General features: G+C 36.7%; 1 protein-coding gene across 1 annotated transcript in view; it reads right to left on the reverse strand.

The window, feature by feature from the left end:
- Positions 1-21,400, reverse strand: part of MLLT3 (myeloid/lymphoid or mixed-lineage leukemia (trithorax homolog, Drosophila); translocated to, 3) — a 144,462-nt gene that overhangs the window by 48,611 nt on the left and 74,451 nt on the right. The window contains exon 4 of the mRNA XM_011992672.1: positions 18,084-18,791. Coding sequence (XP_011848062.1) covers positions 18,084-18,791 — 708 coding nt within the window. The remainder of the gene's footprint in view (positions 1-18,083; positions 18,792-21,400) is intronic.

The following is a 21,400-nucleotide window of genomic DNA, read 5'->3' on the forward strand; positions in this document are numbered from 1 at the left end:
TTTCTCCCTGGATAGATATTTGGCATTCAGGAAAGAAATTTAGGTTAAACACCTTTTAGCTGTCCCTTCAGTAATAATTAAAAGCTTTTCCTTTGAGTTAGTGACATGGTTCACAACCACATATAATGAAAGCAACATAAATCTTTCCTGTGTGGTACATTACATGCCCTCCGATAGATTAAAACATGCCAGCCAAGTCTGCACTTTTATAGGCTTTAAGCTGTTGAAGAGCCAACAAAAGTACTGATGGCAGAGCATCAGGTAAACAGGATGAAGGAAGCCATGGGTAACAGCTACACTGTAGAATTTTCTGAATGCAGGATCCCGTGTTCAGGACAGCATAGGCTTGTTGGAGAAAGCAGAATCCCTACCTTTAAAATTCCCAGTTCTAATCAGGAGATGAGATGAAGCATAAAGGCACAAGTTAACTAATACATATGAATACAGCATCGATAATGGCAATGTCACCTCATGAACAGAAACTATCAACTAAAAGAATAAAATGCCTAATATAAACCATATTTTCAGGGTTTTTTTTTTTTTTTAAAGATAAAGTCATCTCTTGTAACATCTTGTGAGTAGCACTTTAAATTTTGGGAACTCTTTTACACATACAGTTCCCCTAACAATATGTGAAGTAAGGCACGGAAAGAAGGAAGGAGGGAGGAAGGAAGGAAATTAATTTAGAAATATTCAGATTCTACTAGATTTACAGACTACCAACTATGTGCCAGGTACTTTTTACTACCCTTTGATTCACACAACAATTTTGTGAGCTATTATTCACATATCAGAGATTATAAAATTAAGATTCAAAGTTGTTAATAAGTATTTTGCCTCAGATCACAGAGCTAGTTAAACTGTCAGACCCGGGGGCCCTTTCCCAGGTCTCAAGAGTCTTTTTGGGGTGCTGGTTTTTCAACTGGCTTGTAAAACACAGTTTGTGTTCCTCACCAAAATATGGACAATCTGCTTTCCTGGGCCCAAAGTGTTATGGTTCCAAGCAGATTCCTGCACCACCTGGCATATATTTACAGGAGCACACAGGTTCAGAAGGGAAATGTTGGTGGGCGTAGATGCTGTCAAAGCTGACAGAATCTACAAACTCATCTAGAAAGAAATGCATGCAGGAGGTGAGGTATGTATGACACTGTCATTGACAAAATGGAATACTGGAAGAAAGAAAAGGCAAAAAGGGTGTTGTTGCTGGAGTAAGGTTTCTCCTAACTCAAAGATCAAGGAAAAGAGAATCACAATCCAAGGCGAGGCACAATCAAGATTTCTGGCTAGTGGAGCTCTGTCAGGTGAAAGATGCTAGAACTAGTTAAACACACACACATACACACATTTTAAATATTTTACTTTAACTGAAAATTCACAAATACACATTAATCAACCAATCTTCTGATGCAGAATCAAGCAGTTTTCAGTAGGGTCTGAAAAATATTTCTTACATAAATTACACTCAATGCGTTATCTATAATCACCATTTATTAGCAAGAAGCCAGAGACTTGTATAGCTGTTAGAATGCAGGAGTCCTTCTAGAGTGTCAGAATTTTTTCCGCCTTGGTGTTTTATACCTTATTTGAAAGCGTATTTTTTCAAGGGATTCCCCTTCAGGTTTCAACTTAGTTTTCACAGAAACAATTGCTTTTTGTACATTATTGGTTGCTAAAATATTTAATTAACATAATTAGAACAACTGATACACATCTTTGGGAACAACTATATTGGGTTCTCAGTGAGTACAACATTCAACTTTTGGGAGCAGAAGTACACAGTATAAGCTAGCACCCACCAGCGACTGGCAACAGTGAGTATGCTTTACAGGCGACTGGAGATAACTGTTATCAGTGCAGGCTCATTACTTGAGCTTCTTTTGACTGCAGAACATGTAGGGCCCTATAAAAGCTGGGTAGAAGGGCAGCTCTGCAGGACACATCAGCATGCAAATTACAACTTAGGGGATCTCCAGAAGTGAATACAGGAGGCAACCCATCAATCTATATTTACCTAAGTTTTAGGATATCTTAATAGGGTTTCAAAGTACATGTGCTGAGGCTACACATTTCCTTAAGAAAAGAGAAGATGGCTGTGATAACATCTTCTTTCTAAAATGATGACTGCTGTCTTTAGGGCTCATTTTTTTTCTCTTAATAATCTCAGCCTCCCACAGTGATAAACTATATTTGGGTATAATTATTGTCTCATAGATGTAATGGCTTTTTTAAAATCACTCTTAGAAATGCTACAGTGTATCCAATGAATATGATTAAATATATATATATATTTCCAAATACAAGTGCCAACAAAGACACAACTAAGATCCTAATTTTTTAGGGGAACTAACTTCATCTTCCACATCTTGTTTCTCTCACTATGCTAGTGTTCAATATAACTCTTTTTCACAGTACTTGCCCTTTGTAGTTAGAAACTTATATATTTTGCATTTTTTTCATTCATTCTTCTGCATATACAATGAACATTTTTAATTTTTAAAATTTTTGGACAGGGTCTCACTCAGGCTGGAGTGTAGTGGTACAAGGACAGCTCATGTAGTCTTGAACTCCTGGGCTCAAGTAATCCCTCACCTCAGCCTCTCAAGCAGCTGGTGTGTGCCACCACACTCAGCTTACTTTTTAGTTTTTTTAGAGAGTCTCCCTTTGTTGCCCAGGCTGGTCTCAAACTCCTGGCTTCAAGCAGTCCTCCTGCCTCGGCTTCTCAAATGTTGGGATTACAGGCATGAACTACATGGCTACAATAAACATTTAATTATATGGTTGTAGTTACTCAGATGTGATGATTTAATAAATATTTAACAGCCAAATTAAGCTTATTAATTTAAAGCTATTCTGTCTTGACAATTATGGAACCTGAGGAAACAGAGGTTGGGGGAGGCGGGGGGAGCAAGCCCCTTTTACACGGTATACAAGTGGCATTTTACCCGTTCCAATAATTTCAAGAGCACTGTAAACATTGGAGGGAATATAATCATATTTCATGATCACAAAGACAGCAAAAACAAGGTGGCCATATAACTTTCATGTTATCATGCCTCTGCACAGCCCCTATAGGAAATAGGGAGGCAGAAATTTCTTTCACTGCAACATCCTGTTATTGAAATTTCTCTGAAAACTATTTGCTTTTTTAAAATAGAGAAGCAAATGTTTCGAGATTTTAGACTCTGACATCCCTCTGCTGTCTCAATAAAAGATTAGTTTGTGGTCCTTGCCGCCCCTGTGTTATTTTTGTGGTTTAATAGCCTTCATGGTGAAATAAGCTAAAAAAAAAATTCTCTTGTCTTTCTGTTGCAGTTTTCAAGAGCTACACACTCCTTGGCTGGCTTATATACTCCAACACAAAGGCAAGGGGCTGCCAGGGCAGGTAAGAGTGAAATCCAATTTATGCAACTTGCGTACTGTGACCTCCAGTTTATCCCAGGATTTTGTTATATAAACTTATTTGCATAAGGGTGGCTTACACCCTGTACTGTGTACCTCTGAGAGGGTCAAGACTTGTCTTGTTTGTACAGGGAGCTCTCTCACTCATGTGACCTGTCTACTCCACCTCCGTAAAGAGGACAGACAAAAAATCCCATCTCCAGATTACACAGACATATTTACAGTTAAGACTCCTCGACTAGACAAGCATCAATGACTCAAGAGAAGTCTTAACTATAAATACATACACATATATTAATACATCTTAGCACTATTTAACTGAATATTTCTGGAGTGCCAATTAAGTGCCAGGGACCATGCAAAGAACTGTGAGATTAGAAAATTAAGAGACAGAGTCTACCCTCAAAATAGTCCACCGGTCAGGAGAAACACACTTTAACATGAGGGAAAAACAATCATCATCAAAGTACACATAAACTGTATAAATGGTAGATGCACAAAGGAGGGAGGGGTTAGTTGGGGTGTGGCAGATTATTTAGAAAAGCTTCAAAGAGTAAGTGAAAGATAACCAGGTCATAAAGGACTAAGGGTAATACACTGGGACATAAAACAGCATGGAACAGTCAAGGAATCATGGATTGTTAATATTTTAGGATGACTAAAATACAGGGGAGATGAAAGAAAGATAAGGATGAACAGGTCAGACTGGAGAAGGCTTAAAAGCAATACTTAAAAAATAATTCGAAGCATTTGAAACTGTTGGAGGCTGCTAGGGAACCAAAGTCATTCTTTTGAAACAAATAAATGGAAAGAATCAAGCACCGTGTTTTACTTTTCTATACAAACTACTGCTGGTTTGGGGGGGAAATGTAGATAAGGGGCAGTTTCTTTTTATAGATGAACTCCGGGAGATAAATGAAGGAACAATGATGGAACAAAAATGTCAGCATTTCACAACCCCTAATGAATTAACACTTACAGCAATGAGCATCAGTAGTTGCTAACATCATAAAAAAAGAGATAACCTTACATTATAGGCCTCCTAATGAAAGAATATAATCTACCCATGAGATGGTCTGGCCCAGAAAAACAAAACTAAAACAAACAAAAAAACCTAACATGACTCTGACCATGATTCTAACTTTGACTACTGACTTACAGAAAATACACCGTGAAGATACTGTCAACAAAACCCAAAACCAGAAATTCTATGACAACCGAGTTTTTCTCCTCTTGTACCTTCATGTGAAAAAAGAGAGATGAGGGAGAACCTGTAGATTGAAGAAATGTAATACTTTTACAAATTGCAAGATGTGAACTTTATTTAGATTTCAATTCAAACAAAACGTAGAGAAAAAGAAACTTATGACATTTTGATTCCATTGGAAATTTGTCCAGTGGCTAGATATTTGATGATATTAAGACTTAACTAATTACTTTAGATGTGATCATGGTATTTAGTTCTGTTTTTAAAAAAGTCCTTATCTTTTAAAGACTCATATTAAAATACTTATAAGTGAAATAATATGTCTTGGATCTTATTAAAAATCACACCAGGCTAGGAGAAGATGGCACTACAGATGAAACAAAACTGACCATCCATTAATAATTGTTGAAGCTGAGTGATGGTCCATGAAGGGTTTACTATTTTGTGTATTTCATGTATACTTGAAAATCTTCATAATGAAGGATTACAAAAAGGAAAAAAAAAAAAAAACATGTTGAAGAGAATTTGGTGCTTAGTCCATAGTTTTGAAACTATGGAATGTTTCATTAAAATGCCAATTGTGAAGATAATATTTTGAAAGTGACCCATAACACCATCATTTTAACTAACTGATTTATATCCTTTTGCATACTTTCTTCTAGAATTTGTATTTTAGAAAGTTTTGTAGAGAAGAACCTGAGAAAGGAAAGAGATAGGAGATAGGAAGAACAACTCAAAATCTCCAACCTCAACTGAGTTAATGTGATGAGAATCCAAACCAAGCGCTGAATAGAAGCAGGAGGAGGAGAAAAAGGGAGAGTCACAGATATTTTTGGAGCAAACCTGAGAAGAAATCATAACCAAATGAAATAAGATATGAGGGAAAAGAAATAATTTTCATAGCATCAATCACTACCTAAAATTATAGATTTCCTCTTACATGAAGGTAAAGCTCTGCTCCTATCTTAAGCACTGTATTATCTCCAGTGCCCAATAACCCATAATAGACAATAAGTATTTTTTGAAAAAATATGTTTAATAATAACTGATATTTCTAATTTAGGTTAATAAAAATAGACAGAATATATATTTACCTAATTAGAAAACACAGGAAGGTGTTTTGGGATAATGGGTACAGCTAAATCAGTTAGGGAGTATGCCCACCTGGTAGTAATGTATATATGAATTAACATCGTTTTTTTCATTAAATGAGAAACCCGGTATGATAGACAGGATCAGCATGGCAGCTCTACAAGGTCAAGAATCAGGAATCCAGTCTCTTCCTTTGTGTTCCTCCATACTTTGTGTATGCTTCTAACAATGTGGCAGCTACAGCACCAGCCATCACTTCCAAGTTCCAGGCAAGAAGCAGAAGAAGGAAAGACAAAAATGGTACAAGCCAGGTGAGTCAGCTTCTTTTTAAGGAACTTCCCTGTAATTACTACCTAGTAACTGCCATTTATATCTCATTAGCCAGATTCAGTCACAGAATAGTGTCTAACTGCAAGGAAAGCTGGGGAAATTTTTTTGTTAGGCATATTACCGCTCTAATAAAATGAAAATTATGTTAGATAGAAGAAGAGGATAATGGATATTAAATAGATAACTAGCAGTGTCTGCAAGAGATATTTTAGAATATGTTGTACCTGGGTATCTGTTCTATTTCCAGTACCTATTGATCAGAATTGTCCAATTGGTAGCTTTTGAGAATAGTTGGTGTTGAAGAAGATATAAAAAATATATTGGTAACAGGTGATTGTCTAGGGACCAACTACATAATAGAAAAGGAGAAACTCAGAATGGCTAACTTAATGGTGGTAGAGGAAGGTCAGGAGGTAAAGAAGACTCACACAGAGTGAGATTAAGGTAGGTATGATAGAGTCAAGGAATCAAGCAAAAAGTAAGTCAAAAGTGCCAGTAAGGTCAAAGTCCATGCTTAGGAGATGGTTTCTACATTAGGAGCTGGAAGGCACTAGTGAACTTTTCCAGTGGTAGTTTTAAGTACAGTTTCAAGAGCAAAAACCAGACCACAATGGGTTGAGGAATAAGGGAGCTTTTGAGATGTCCATCAAAGAAAGAAAGGAAATGAAGGCGCCATAATCTAAAAAGCACCAGAGTTCGCTGGAAAGTTACAGGGAGGTATGTTTGCTCTGAAGGATGACTCGTTATATTTGTAGATAGACTAAGGAGAACCATCCAGGACAGAGTCAGATACTGAAGAACCTAGAGGGTGGAAGAGAGGAGGATTTGGGTTTCGTCTGCTGAGAACAGCAGTTTGTCCAAGTAAAGGCTTCATTTACACTGGAGTTTTTAAAATCTCTTTCCATGTTTTTATTATGAAACAATACTAAGACATTTGATTTGCCAGATACCTAAATGTGTCATTTTCTGTTTTGCCTAGTGATTTTTTTTCCCCTTTAAATACATCAAGTCATGATTATTCTGGTTGACAATACCCCAGAGACAATAAAGGATGACCAGGACACAAAGTCTATCAAATTTCTCACCAATTAACTTCCATAACACCCTTTGGGACTTACACCCTACCCCTTTTTAGACAAGACGTGAAGCACTGCAGGTGGAATTCCGCTGGGGATATGAAATATGAGGTTCATTCATTCAACATAGGGGCACAGGCTGAGATGCAGGACCAAGAGGTCACATTGGTCATATGCTTGACAGGCTTAAATAAGTGTGTAAGGGCTAGTTTTTAGATGGTAACAACTCACTAGGAACCACTTTAAAATGTTCTAGAGGAGGAGAGTTTGGGAAAGTGAGTGATGGATGTGCGAACCACTGCAAACTGGAAATGATCTATAATGGCATGCCAATTGGGGGCCTGCATCCTAGGGCCCCCTTTTTTTTAAAAAAAAACAATGAGACCCCTAGGATCTCGAGCAAGTTATTAAACTTGGCTTTCAGTTCTCTTCTGCAAAATTCAAGTTGTTGAATGAGATTTCTGAAGTTCCTTGTTCTAAAAACTCTATGATTATCTAAATCATGAAATAAATGCTGTATGAAACTGTATGTGATTTCTAAACTTGTTCTTAAACCTTCAAAAAGAGTACCTATGCCTTGAGAGGTTTTCTAAATAGAGAAGAGAGACCACAGAGCTGTTAATGTATCTACAGGCCCAATGAAGATAAAGAGATGGGTGGCATATAACACACAACTTCCCTCCTTCAAATCTTGTTTTTTTTGGAGGAGGCAAACTATGAGGCTCATTGGTCTATTATACAAAACACAGAGGACTCTGCATGACTTATCTTTAAAGGGGAGGAAGTGACTTGCTACAAGTCTCTGAAAGCTGGTGGACAATGACAGCAGGCTTGGTAAACAACAGTAAATGTGCTAGCCCTGTCTGGTTCTTAACTAAGATCATCAGACAACCTAGCACTTTAAAATAACCCACCACAAGATCAACAGGTCTGAGGCTCACTTTAAATTAAAATAATGCTGCAAAATAATGTGAACTAGAAGGACACTTGAAAATAGAGTGAATACTTTATATTACTAAAAATGCATTAGGTTATCTTGAGTAGAATTTATCAGATACTAAACTTTTTTATTGTTTTTAAGAAACAGTATCTCACTCACATTGACCAGGCTGGAGTATAGTAGCACAATCATGGCTCACTGCAGCCTCAACTTCCTGGGCTCAGACAATTCTCCCACCTCAGCCTCCCAAGTAGCCAGGACTACAGGTATGAACCACCACACCCGGCTAATTTTTGTATTTTTTTGTAGAGATGAGGTTTCTCCATGTTGCCCAGACTGGTCTTGAACTCCTAGACTCAAGCTATCCACTCACCTTAGCCTCCCAAAGTGCTGGGATTATAGGTGTGAGCCACCGCGTCCAGTCAGATACTAGGGTGGACTTTGAGAAAGACTCTGCTTTTATTCCCAAGAAAATGAAGGGTTAGGCCAAATAGGAAACGATGTTTTAGAAATATATGAAGGAATAAAAACACATTCTGTGGGCATGTATTATAAATCACTAGGTTCCTAGACTGCAGCTTTGCCTCCCAATCTTTACAAGAACCCCTGCCAACATCAGGTCTTCACAGAATGCAGTTCATAAAATTACCAAACAAAAGCAGTCTTCATCTATGACATCATTAATATTTTGCTTGAACTAATACCTGAATGGCAATTTGCATCTATAATAAGGTGAGCATTATTGATTATTAAATCCACATTTTATAGTTCTCTACTATTAAGCTAAACCTGTTTAGTTTTAGTTTTTGTTTTTGAAACGGTCTCACTCTGCCGCCTATGCTGGAGTGCAGTGATGTGATCATAGCTCACTGCAGCCTAAAACTCCTGAGTTCAAGCAATCCTTCTGCCTCAGTCTCGAATGGCTAGGAGCACAGGCATGCACCACCACACCCAGCTAATTAAAAAATTTTTTTTGTGGAGACATGGTCTCGCTATGTTGCCCAGGCTGGTCTTGAACTCCTGGCTTCAAGCAATCCTCCTACCATGGCCTCCCAAAGCACTGGGATTATACGTGTCAGCCACTGTGCCCAGCCTGTCTAGTCTTTTTATTCCGTGTAGACTCTTGTGCTATACTTCCTGGACCACTCCTACTGAGCCCACAAAGATAACTGACTGGCCAGGTATGGCTATGTTCCAGGACACAGAAGCCCTACCTTCCTTCCTCAGATCCTTCATGAGTGCGACCTTTATTTCTTTTATTATAATGTTTTTTCTGACATAATCTACTTGGAGATGCATGAATGCAACCTTTAGAAAACACAATATAATATCAATACAATAGGTGGGACCCCTCGTAGTAACACTGGCCATGTCCTTGGCCCTAGAAATGAGATATATGAAACAACCTAATAAGATACTACATTACGGAAAAGTTCCCTTAGACAGAGTCTAAGGTACCACAGCTTTTCAGTACTTTCTGCAATTCTGCTTCTCGGAAAATGACATTAGGTTATATAAAGCAAGACTCAATCAGCATTTTAGAAATCATGCCAGAGTCTCCTCTGCATCCATTACTCACACCCAAGTTTCCAAGTACTGTGGCTACATTTTATTTCTTAGTCTTCCCTTTTCACCGGAATGTGGCACCACTACCGGATGGTCAGAGGATGTCAGATGATGGGAAAGTTAACACTACTAAATTTTATGTTCTCAAAAACGTTTAGTCAATATTACAGTGGTTTTAATTCGACATGACTTCCCTCTGAACAAGCTTTAATCAGTGGTACAATACAAGAAGCATGAATTTTGACATTTTTCAGACCTGGATTCGAATTCTTGCTCTGTCACTTCCACACCTGTAAGATGAGAACAAAAGCTATCTTACCTAGTGTATAGATTAAGAATATATAAAATAAAAGAGTCCTGCACATGTCTACCATGGAGGGAGGAGAGTTCAATAAGGCTTCTTTCGTTCCCAATAAACTCGTTTGATAAATTAACTGCAGGATTTTATTTATGAGATTCTTCTTCATTCTCAGAGAGGACAACACAAACTATTTACACAATTTGTCATCAATTTTTTTTTTTCCAAGTTGTTTCCTCTTATCAAGAATGCCTTCTGGCCAGGTGTGGTGGCTCATGTCTGTAATCCCAGCACGTTGGGAGGCCGAGGAGGGTGGATCCCTGATGTCAGGAGTTTGAGACCAGCCTGGCCAACATGGTGAAACCCCGTCTCTATTAAAAATACAAAAATTAGCAGGGCATGGCAGTGCACACCTGTGGTTCCAGCTACTCAGGAGGCTGAGGCTGGAGAATTGCTTGAACCCAGGAGGCAGAGACTGCAGTGAGCCGAGATTGCACCACTGCAATCCAGCCTGGAGAACAGAGCAAGACTCCACCTAAAAAAAAAAAAAAAGAAAGAAAGAAAAAGAAATAAAGAAAAAGAAAAAAAGCCTTCTCCTGTAGCCCCAGCAGCTACCTGGGAGGCTGAGGCAGAAGGATCACTAAAGTCCAGGAGCTTGAGACCAGTCTGGGCCATACAGTGAGACCCTGTCTCAAAAACAAATAGAAAGTCTTCTCCCACTGACCCCACACCCTCATCTCTACTAATTCATGCCTCTTTCCTTCAAAGACCAGCTTAAATTCTAACTTTGTACTATTTGCACCACCTAATGCAGTGCCCGTACATAGGAAGTACCTACCGCATACATATTTTTAAGTTTTACTAAACATCATTAATCAAAGAATATTACAATCCATTAAACACATCTAGAAGAAAGTGTTTTTAGTAACTTAAAGTGACATGATGGTTTATCATACTTAAAAAACATAGGAGGGTCACATAATAAAGCAAAAGTCAGCAATTTATTTTTTAAAAACCAGTACTATGATTCTAAGCACTGAGGTCTCAAACCAGGGGCACTCTAGTAATTTATTTCTTTCTCTACTTATTTAAAGTAATATCTGAGGCCCACATATATGTATTTTCCTTCTATGACCATGAAAGGCAAGAAAATTACCTTTTCTGTGTCACAGATTCTGAATATTTCTTCCTATCCCTGTACTCCCACATCCCTAACCTCTATATTTTCAGAATTCAAAGATAAAAAGTGTTGTATTCAAACATTTTAGTAAATGCTTCTCCATTTTATCCTGCTTAATAAAGGATCTTTGACTTTATCTGGAAATAGGTCACTGCACACTCACCTTTGGTGACCTAAGGAAGCCGCTTGGGGTGATTTTTCTTTGTGGACCTTGACACTGCTTGCAAAGTTTACAGTCATAAATTGTAACCCACTGAGAACAATTTCTCAAACTTGGTTAAATAATTACATAGACACTAAAAGAAAACAACCCTCTACTCCTACCACTGCATTATCTTGTCTCCTAATTCAAAGAAAGCACAGCCTACATTTTTAATAACTTAGAGAGGTTATAACATGAATTTACAAAATTTAACTAGAAAATTCAGAAAGGAGTCTCCAAACTGGAGGACACCATTTGTTATTTGGTGGCATCTTCTGGGAAAGGTTGATATTGCAGCTCAGCTCTGTGAAACATAAATTCTCTTGCAAAAGCACATGGGAAAAACTCTGGAGGCAGAAAAATAATCCTGATATAGTATAATAAGGTGCAATCTAGACCCAAGAGAGTCAGTTTTATTTTAAGGGGGACGTATAAGAAGCTAGAGGCTCCTGGATGTTTCATAGCTCTTCCCTCAATCCTGGCTGTGCATGCCGAATCCACCTATGAGGACAACCTGTCACCTCCTGAAGGCCACTGGTAAAGCCCAAACCAATAGGTCAAAGAAACAGGATTCATATGGGGGACAATATGAGATATTGAAGGCTTTCCCAGCAGCACTGCCAACTTCATGAAGCACACCTCTACAATTTTAGTAAGAATCCAAGGAAGAATAAGATTTGTTTTATCACCAACCTCCTCTTAGGTAGGTACGCTACCTACCAAGTGGGTTCAAATCCTAGCTCCATCACTTTTAAAGATGGCAACCTTGGGGAAGATTCTTCGTCTTGGAGCCTCAGCTTCCTCATCTATAAAATGGCAATAATAATAATAATAATAATTATAATAATACCTATTTTACAGAGCTGTCTTGAAGGGTGAGTGAGTGAAATCATGTTAAGTACATAGAAGGGTGACTAACACAGGCTTTTAGCTCTCAAGTTTAGCTATGGCTATAAGGCATCTCTGTGGTATGGTAAAGCTAGTCTTGCAAAGGCCATGTTGAGTCCCATTGTTGGCTTTATGTCTAAAAATGACAAATGGGATAATTCCATCAAATGCATAGGTCATAAAGCAAGAAACAATAATGCATCGAATAGGTGATGCAGCTCTCTTCAAGAAAGCTCACAGAATTTATTGGAAGAGAGATTCTGGCTCAATACATGTGAGTGGAAATGCTGAGTTTTGCCAATTGTTGATGACAACCAGTTCTGCAAAGATAGAGCCCCTGTGTATTCACAACTGTCTGCTATCCAAGGGCTTCTAAGGAATTACTTAATTTAAGAACTGAGATACCACACTGGGCCTAGTATGTACTGAAACAAGGAAACAAAAAGGCCTCTAACTGTTTTTTTTTTTTTTTAATCTCCTTTTTAACTGCTTTTCTCAAATAAACCAGGAATATGGATGAATAAATGAACAGCTGGTTGGCGAGGCTGCCTCCTCCTCAGTGTGTTCACACCCAATACAGACAAAAAAAAAAAAAAAAAAAAAAGTGTTAGAAAATAGGGACAGGTGAAATATCTCCATGCACCCAACAAAGTTAACTTTTGTTCGGTAATTTTAATTAATGTTCCACATTGAGCAGAATTTACCAGAGGAAGAACTGTAACCCTTCAGGTATTTTTACCTCCAGTTATAAAACACAGAAAACAGGAGCCTCCAATGAGAACCTGCCCCCTGGAGAGTTGGGGCAGCCCTTTAATGAATGGCCTCTCCAGCTGCTCCCTCACCATACTTACAGACTTTACAGCTCTTGCATGTGCTGGAATTACAAGTCATTAAAAAGCCACTTTGAAAACACAATAAAGACCTTCTTCTCTGACTGCAACAACCTTCCATCACATAAAAACCTAAGGCCAATGCTTCAACAGCAGGACATTTACTACCAGATCCAGACAGTTTAAGCAGGGCAATGAACAGGGTGGGGCGGGAGGAAATGAGAAACAACAAAAGAAGGGAAGTTTTTTTTTTTCCTTCTTCCTTTTTTTCTTTTTGAAAGAAATTTCTGGTAAGGTGGTTAAAAGCATTTATCCTTTATCGGAATCACCATCCATCCTTGGGAAAAATGCTGCCATCTGATGAGATTTTGTTTTTCTCCTTCAAGAAGGTTTTCTCCCAGAAAACCCCTTGGTAAGCTCAAACTATCAAAACACATGACTCTCTTCTCACACTGCAGGCTGAAGGGTGTAACATTTTACCAAATGTAATTTGTTCATTTTCAGGGAAAGATCATTAAAACTTTTTACTCCTTCACTTTAAAATTATGATTAAATCCTCAAAGTCAGGGAAGAAAGAGGAAGGCAATGATAAGAAAATTACTACCATAACTGAATGTGATCATATGCGGTTACTTCACTTTTCATTTACTGTTTTTTCCTCCTCTGCTGTGAATATCAAACCTCTTCATATCACAAGACAAGATCAACTCTATACACTTCTCTTCAGGGGCAAGATTATTAAAAAAACAAAAACAGAGGAATTACAGAAGAAGTGAAAGACAGTTGTTGTTTTCCCTATTATCAACTAAAGTTTAAGCAGGTTAATAAAAAACACAGTTATAAACCTTTACTTGACACTGATACACTCCCTTTGCAACTGTCAGTGTCAGTCACCACTTACCTACTAAACAGTAAGTACAGTGGAACATTATGTACCCCAAAGAGATGAACTCCTAAACCAAGAACCACTGTACTGTAATGCGAATGGCCTCAGTTCTTGAATATAAAATATTCTTAACAAAAACATTCCCCTATCATGCTTTCTGTATTTGTTAAATGCTTACCCACTATAATACAGTCCTTCTGCCTCTCCACCTTATCCGAGCCCCTACCAAATTCTTCTGTAGGGGAAAATTATTGACAAACTTTCATGTGACAGTATTAGATCTCTTTATGAGAAACATTTCAATAATCACAAAATGTATTTAAAAATTATTCTTTCAGTTATATTAACAGTAACTCAAAGACCAATCATTTCTTAGGATATTTTAACAGTAACAGCAAAAAACAAAAATGAAAAAACAAAAACCTACCAAGTGCCTACCCAATGCAGTACATGGTATGTTCTTCTTCTTTATCTCATTTAATTAAAAAGCTGAAAGATCTGAGAAACTTTGGCTTATCTTTCAGCTTAAAACTTAGCCTTTTTATCTTGTACTTTTACACTGATCATGTAACAGAAACATATCAACATCAAGACTATATACCCTGTGATGACAAAATCCAGAGAAAGTGACAAAAGACAAAATTCAGAACAAAGTGGCTTAGAGTACCAAGTATTGCAGCATATAAACCCACACCCTTGGAAAAGGACACCAGAGTTCTGCAGTATTTTTGAATATCAAAAAATCTCTTTCAAAGCTACAGGTTATATAGGTTCCCAGAAGTCAAGTCATACATAGCAATAGGTAACTAACATTTTTTTGACTAGTGTGTTAACTGTTTCACCCAGATTGATTTATCAAATTTTCATAATAATCCTACAAAGAAGATACTATTATGATCTCCATTTTACAAAAGAGGAAACTAAGAAACAGAGAAAGTTAAATTATTTGCCCAAGATCACTGGTGACAATGAAATTTAAAACAGCCTGTCTGACAACAGATGGCAGAATTCTAATTACCTATCTACCTGCCTTTCACTTATCAACAAATAAGTGATCGAGCCTTCAAACACCAGCCAGACATACAAACCATGGATGTCCAACTTCTTTCTCTCTTCTCACATACGAAGTATACAAAAATCTTACCAAAAAGAACCGTATCAATTAATAATCTAAGCTTCCTAACCCATCTTAATACTACTGACATTTTTATATAAAACCTGAGTCAAATTTGATTCTAGAAAAGGTTCTTTAAAATGTTCATCTTTTTAACAATAAGACCTATACTGAGGCAAGATGTTTTCTTTATAGACATACTAGACAAATAATCATTCACTCCAGCCTTCCTCATTCTTCAAACTCTTCTGATTTAATTGTGTCTTTTTTCTGTTTCCAAAGTCCAAGATCTCTGCCCATTATATCTAAAATCACCCACCACCCCATGTCCCACAAATGAATACAAATCTGGCTCATATTCAAATAATAAAGCTGGAAAGGACCTTAGAGAGATCAGCTCATCTAATCACACTTACTCAGAGGCAGACACACAACCAGGACAATGTGCACAGTCCCCCTGAAGCTGGGCCTGCCCCAAGCTACCAAGTCAATTACTGGCCAAGGTTACAGGGGATACTTGTAATGGAGAGCACCAGCAGTCCATAGCAGTCCATAGCTTAGTGCTCTCCATTACAAGTGTCCCCTGTTCCTTTTGTCTTGCTGGCAGGAGGGATGCCAGGTAGGAGACAGTCCAAACAAAGGCTATCTTTTCTACTGGATAAATGGAATTTCAATTCTCTCTTACCTTCCTTTGCTCATAGAAAGGTCTTTGGGTTCATGGTTTACATGATACCACTTTTGTTAATTCTCTTTTGTTATGCTACCTACTTTTCAAGTATTGAACCAATAGCAACAACAATAAAAGCATTACTAGTACCAGAAGACTAATAAGGAAAGTACGGTTGTTGGGTTTTATACACAAATAATACCTGAAAGTCTTTATGGGCTTTCTCTGCAATGCTATGCAGAGTACATTATAAAAACTATTGTTGTAATCACTGGATTTGTGGCTCTAATATGTCATATACCATTTTGAAAATTTACTACCTACTGTAAAGTTTTCCAATTATAACTCTTCATTCCAGAAGACTTTTCAAGGTATACCTTTGAATAAACACATCAAATTGAACAAGAATTTTATTAAAAGAAAGACATACTTTACATCTCATATATAAATGGGAGGGAGCAAGAGGCAGACAAAAGGAGAATAAACAAAGTTACCTAAAGAGAAAGACCATCTGTGACAGTTTCATGTAGAAAGAGCTTTCAATGGTGCCTTATGAACGCCATTTGGTCTTCTCATAAATCGGTAAACATTCTAAAAAGGTGCCTTTTAAAATTTTGACCACTATAAGAAACACACACACCTTCTCTGAAATAAAATTTTCATAAGCCATTACTTGCCCATACTAATTATAATGTTTTCTGATTTATTTAATGCTAGCAATATGTTAATTTATTTCAGAGCTCACCAGTGAGTCACAACCCATGATTTGAAAACCTCTATACTAGAAGAATTGCAAAGTGTCAGAATATAAAAAGACAAAGCTGCTAAATGTGACAATTTTGATAGACTAATTAATCACAACCCAAAAGCATTTCAGGGTGATTCGAGACAAAAGTCAAACACACAAAAAAAGGTCCAAGTAACTTCTGCATTAAGAATAAGTTTCAAATTAAGAGGAAAGGTAAGAAGTAAAGAAGGAAAAATAAATAATTGAGATATTGGAACGAACATACTCAACTCTCATCTCCATTTCACAAACTATGACTATAAAGCCTTTACCAAATACTGGAACAAATTTTCCCAGCGTCCAGCATTTTATATGCTACTGTCCTAATCTGATCTTCTACTAAAATTTCGAAATTAGCTATAGAAAGTAGGGAGGTCTGTGGACCACTGGGGATCAGTGTCAGCACCATGTCCTGACCCTGACTGGCTTTCTACCCAGAACAGTGCAAACCCGGGACAGCAAATCTGCTACTACAGCCTTTTAGCCTTTGCCAGCATTTAAACTAGAGACATCTGTGGGCAGCCCAAGGACAGAAAGAAAAGTATTCTAAGATTGCCAGTAATTTTTTAGCCAGATAGCTTCCTTGACCACTGCCTGGAAATACGGTCAAGCCAATGTAAGGAGATTATTGGGACTGATCATTACTAATAAGTAACTGAAAAAAGGCCAAAATTAGAAAAAATACGAAAGTAAGGAGATAACTTCAAAGTAATGTTTATTCTTCAAAAACATTATCAAATACTTTTGAATTAGTAACAACCCTGTCACTAGAAGCGTACGGTTTATTACAGAGGTTAAAATAGATAATCGGACAATCCCTTCCACTGCTGAAAATCTGTAATTATAAGTTTAAACCCCAATATCAAAAAACACCTTTTAGGGGTATTAGATGGTCAGATGCTCTCTTAGGCCTCCACAAAGGATAATCCTACTGATCAGCAAAAACTTGTAGTGAAGATCACATACCCCACCCCTTCCAAATCAGTGGCTAAACAATGAAGAAAAAAATTAAATATTCTCTTTTCAAAATACTACTGCCAGGTTTTACAGGTATACACAAATGTTAAAATTTATCAAATTATACATTTTAAATATGTGTAGTATATTGTTACATCATTTTGCCTCAATAAAACTGGTTAAAAAAAATACTGTCACCAGCCTTCTATCAACATAAACATGTCACTTCATTCCAATGATCAAAACACCAATATTATAGCCCTAATATTTTCTAAGTTTCTCTTTTAAATTTATTTTCCCTTGTATTCAAGTCTTATTATATTCTTCTCATTTTCCTAAGTCATCACTCATTGGAAAGCACAGATACCAAGCTTTGATGAGCACCGAAATTTTCTGCTGCTATTCAAATGACCCATTATTATGCTATGGAAATATCTTTCCTTTAACAACTTAAGTAACAGCCTAAAAATCTGCAGATTCCTTAATGACTTCATTTCCTCCTTCCCATTAATTAAGGAAATGCATTTCTAGGCCAGATCTACCCCTGTGCTACCACTTTATGGTTCAGCATTCATTTTCTTCCCCCATTCTTTATTACAAAGCTATCTGAAATAAAATCTGAAAATAAGGGAAAGGAAGAAAGCCAATAAGAACTACTCACATCAGATTTAGAGGATATATTCTCCTCCACATCTGAATCATTGGGATCCACAATATCATCAAATGGCGGTAATGTTGATTTCTTCTTCTCTGATGTCTCACTTTCAATTTTGACCTTTCCCATCTTGGCATGAGATTTATCTTTTATCTGTTTTTTGTCAGCAGAACAAGTGAGTATCAGTGGTGGTGCGCTAGAAAAACTTTTAAATAAAGCCTCTGAGCTACTCTTTTTCCTTTTTTTGGCTGAGAGTTCTTCAGAATCTGAAATGGGTGGCCTTTTACTAGGAGCCTTCTTATCTTGTCCACTGGTGATGGTGAGTAAATTACTGTCTGGTTTTGGCTCTTTTGACATGGGTTTAGGTTCCTTGAAGGCCATCTTAGGAACTATTTTCTCTTCTTTCAGTGGTTTATTTTCTTTGGGTTTCTTAGAGGATTCTTTGGAAGATTTGTTGTGATCCCTGGAAGGTTCTTTGAAGGCACTTTTATGTTCTCTGGAGTCTTTAGAAGGTTTTTCCTTGTGCTCCTTCATTAATTTGTGAGGCTTTGAAAAACTGGTACTACTACTGCTGCTGCTGCTGCTACTGCTGCTGCTGCTGCTGCTGCTGCTGCTGCTACTGCTGCTGCTGCTACTGCTGCTGCTGCTGCTGCTGCTGCTGCTACTGCTGCTGCTGCTGCTGCTGCTGCTGGTATGAATACTCCTATTAGGGTCCTGCAAAAAAGGCAGAAGAAAATGAAACTCTCAAAACTAAATAGCAATGAAGAGTCAAAAGAGATCTACATAAAATGATCCTTCTTTTATTGCTCTCAAGCTATCATTAAAATACCAAAAACATTTTAATATAAACCAAAAACCACAATATAACAGGTGAGAATAGTGTATGCGAGAAACATAGTGACAGTAGGTTATTATCAAAGAATGTAATGAGGAAAGCTGTTTTCTTAATCGTTTGAAGCATGGAGTTTTAAAACATTTCGATTCAACAAATATTAACTGCTGCTTGTCCAAGAAGATACAAGGATGAATAAGACATGGCCCCCACTCTTAATGACTATGACGTATCTAAGATTGATAGTTGTCGACAACCAAAAGAAGGGAACTATTTAATTCTGTTGGGAGCATAGGGCGAAGAATAGTTCAAAAATTCATAAAGAAGTAACATCTGAATTAGGTCCTGGAGGATAAACAGGTAATTACTAGAATGAAAAGAATGGAAAAGTACTTAAGAGACCAAGGACCAGAATAAACTAAAACAACAGGGAGCAAAGCACAGATTGTATTTGGGGAACAACACCCAGCTATAGAACAAGATTGAGAAGGAGGCAGAAAAATAGCCCAGCTTCACACAGTAAGGTCAGATTACATTAAATTTCAAATGGCTTTGCAATATAAGGAATCATAAAACCCCCCAAAAGAAATAAAGGAATTCTCAATTTGAGATAAAAAGCAATTATTTTTATGCTGTACAAAATTTCATCAATTAAGAACTATATCTCTCACCCACTAGGAAAAAGATAAAAGGAAGTTAATAGAACAAAGATTTCACCTAACCATCAAATGGACTAGAAAGTCTTTAGCAATTACTGTGTTATGATCATGAGAAAAGAGGTAATAGCTGCCTATTTCATTTTAAATGTGATCAAGTTTTCCACTCATATAAACATATCAGAATATATAACCTATATATAATCTTTCTGTTTAGGAACAAAATCTAAGTCCATACTTACCATATTTGTGAACCTCTACCATTAATAGTAAGAATAAGAAACAGAGTAGATCCTGGACATGCAAAAATCCACATCAATACTAAAAGAAGAGCTCTTTCTTGCTTACTTCCACCTCCTAATGGAACCAAAGACAAATAAATGTCCAAATTTTCAACTAGAATTTACATCTTCAGGCTTGCTTATTATCTTTCACCTCTAACTCACCCACTTAAGCCCAATGATATGTAAACCAATCCTATGTTCCTTAAATATCTAGCATGACACAGGACAGTAAGCAAGCAGGGGCTATGCTTTTCACTAAAATGAACAATCTACTTATTGGGTCTACGCAAAAACAAAACAATGAAAAATATATACATAGGTACATGTATAAGCATCACAAAATAATATCCAAATGAAAACTTATTGTTCTATATTAGTAGAAATATATTTTTTGGTTTCTTAATACATTTTTTGTCTTACTTGCTCAACAACAAAATGACACATAACAAAATTATTCCATTTATTTCCTGGAGTGGTTTCAAAATTCTAAAATGGATGAAGTTACTAAGCAAAGACTTGTTTTTATGCATCAAATTAGATAATTCCTTAGAAAACATCATAATCTGAGATTTAAAAGGAAAATTCTAAAGATAGGATTCATATTACTGAAACTTCATTATTTTATAAATTCTATTACAAGACATTTCCTGTCATGTTAAGCAATACTATGAATAATTAAAATAAAGTATAATGGACAAATTAAATTAAGGAAGAACATTTTGAAATCTAATATCCTTGAGTTTTTTTCAACTGGCTTGTTGACCCACTGAATTTTGAAAATTTGCAGTCAGTATTCTAATGATGGCTCTAGAACACTCAAGTATCGCTGTTTAATATTCAACCTATATGAAGTACTATACACATATTTTGTAAATAAGTTTTAAAAGCATGTAATTTTTAACCTACCAACATATCTCTAATGTTAAGTATTAAAAAACAGCAATATTCTAGTACCAGGAAGGAAAATAAAATTTCTGTATAGGTCCTTCCATGATGTATTTTTAAAATCCTTCTTTAGAACAAACTGGAATTCTTAAATTTACGGTACACGTTAGTATCTGATGCAGCTTCTTGTGTCATAAAAAAGTTAAGTTCCTTTTTTAATTACATGCATATAATGCTAGGTACAAAACTCTAGAAATACATCTTTTTATAATGTTTTACTTCTCATGTTGGTTCGGGTATTGAATGTCTACTGTTACCTTTTTATCCACTCAACAAATCTTGGTATAAGCAAGTGACCCAGACATCTTGTTCCTTCCTTTTTTGTAATTACCACCTCAAGAATCTTTAAGCTAAGAGAACAAAAGTTATGAGGACAAATACATTCCATAACAATGTCTTAAATAAAATGTAAAAAATAAAAGGAGAGAGAGCAGTTTTTAAGGCAGCAGTTTCTTTGGCCTGGGCCCATGACAAATGTCAAAGTTCAAATATATTGTCACCAGTCTCCATGTTTGTACATGTAATAAATGTAAAACAGTAGCTCAGATACACAGCCAGATATTAAATTGTCACTGACACAGAATAAAAGCTTTCACTGATTTTCAG

The sequence above is a fragment of the Mandrillus leucophaeus genome, unplaced genomic scaffold, assembly GCF_000951045.1.
Source record: "Mandrillus leucophaeus isolate KB7577 unplaced genomic scaffold, Mleu.le_1.0 Scaffold415, whole genome shotgun sequence".
In the NCBI taxonomy this organism is placed as follows: Eukaryota; Metazoa; Chordata; class Mammalia; order Primates; family Cercopithecidae; genus Mandrillus; species Mandrillus leucophaeus.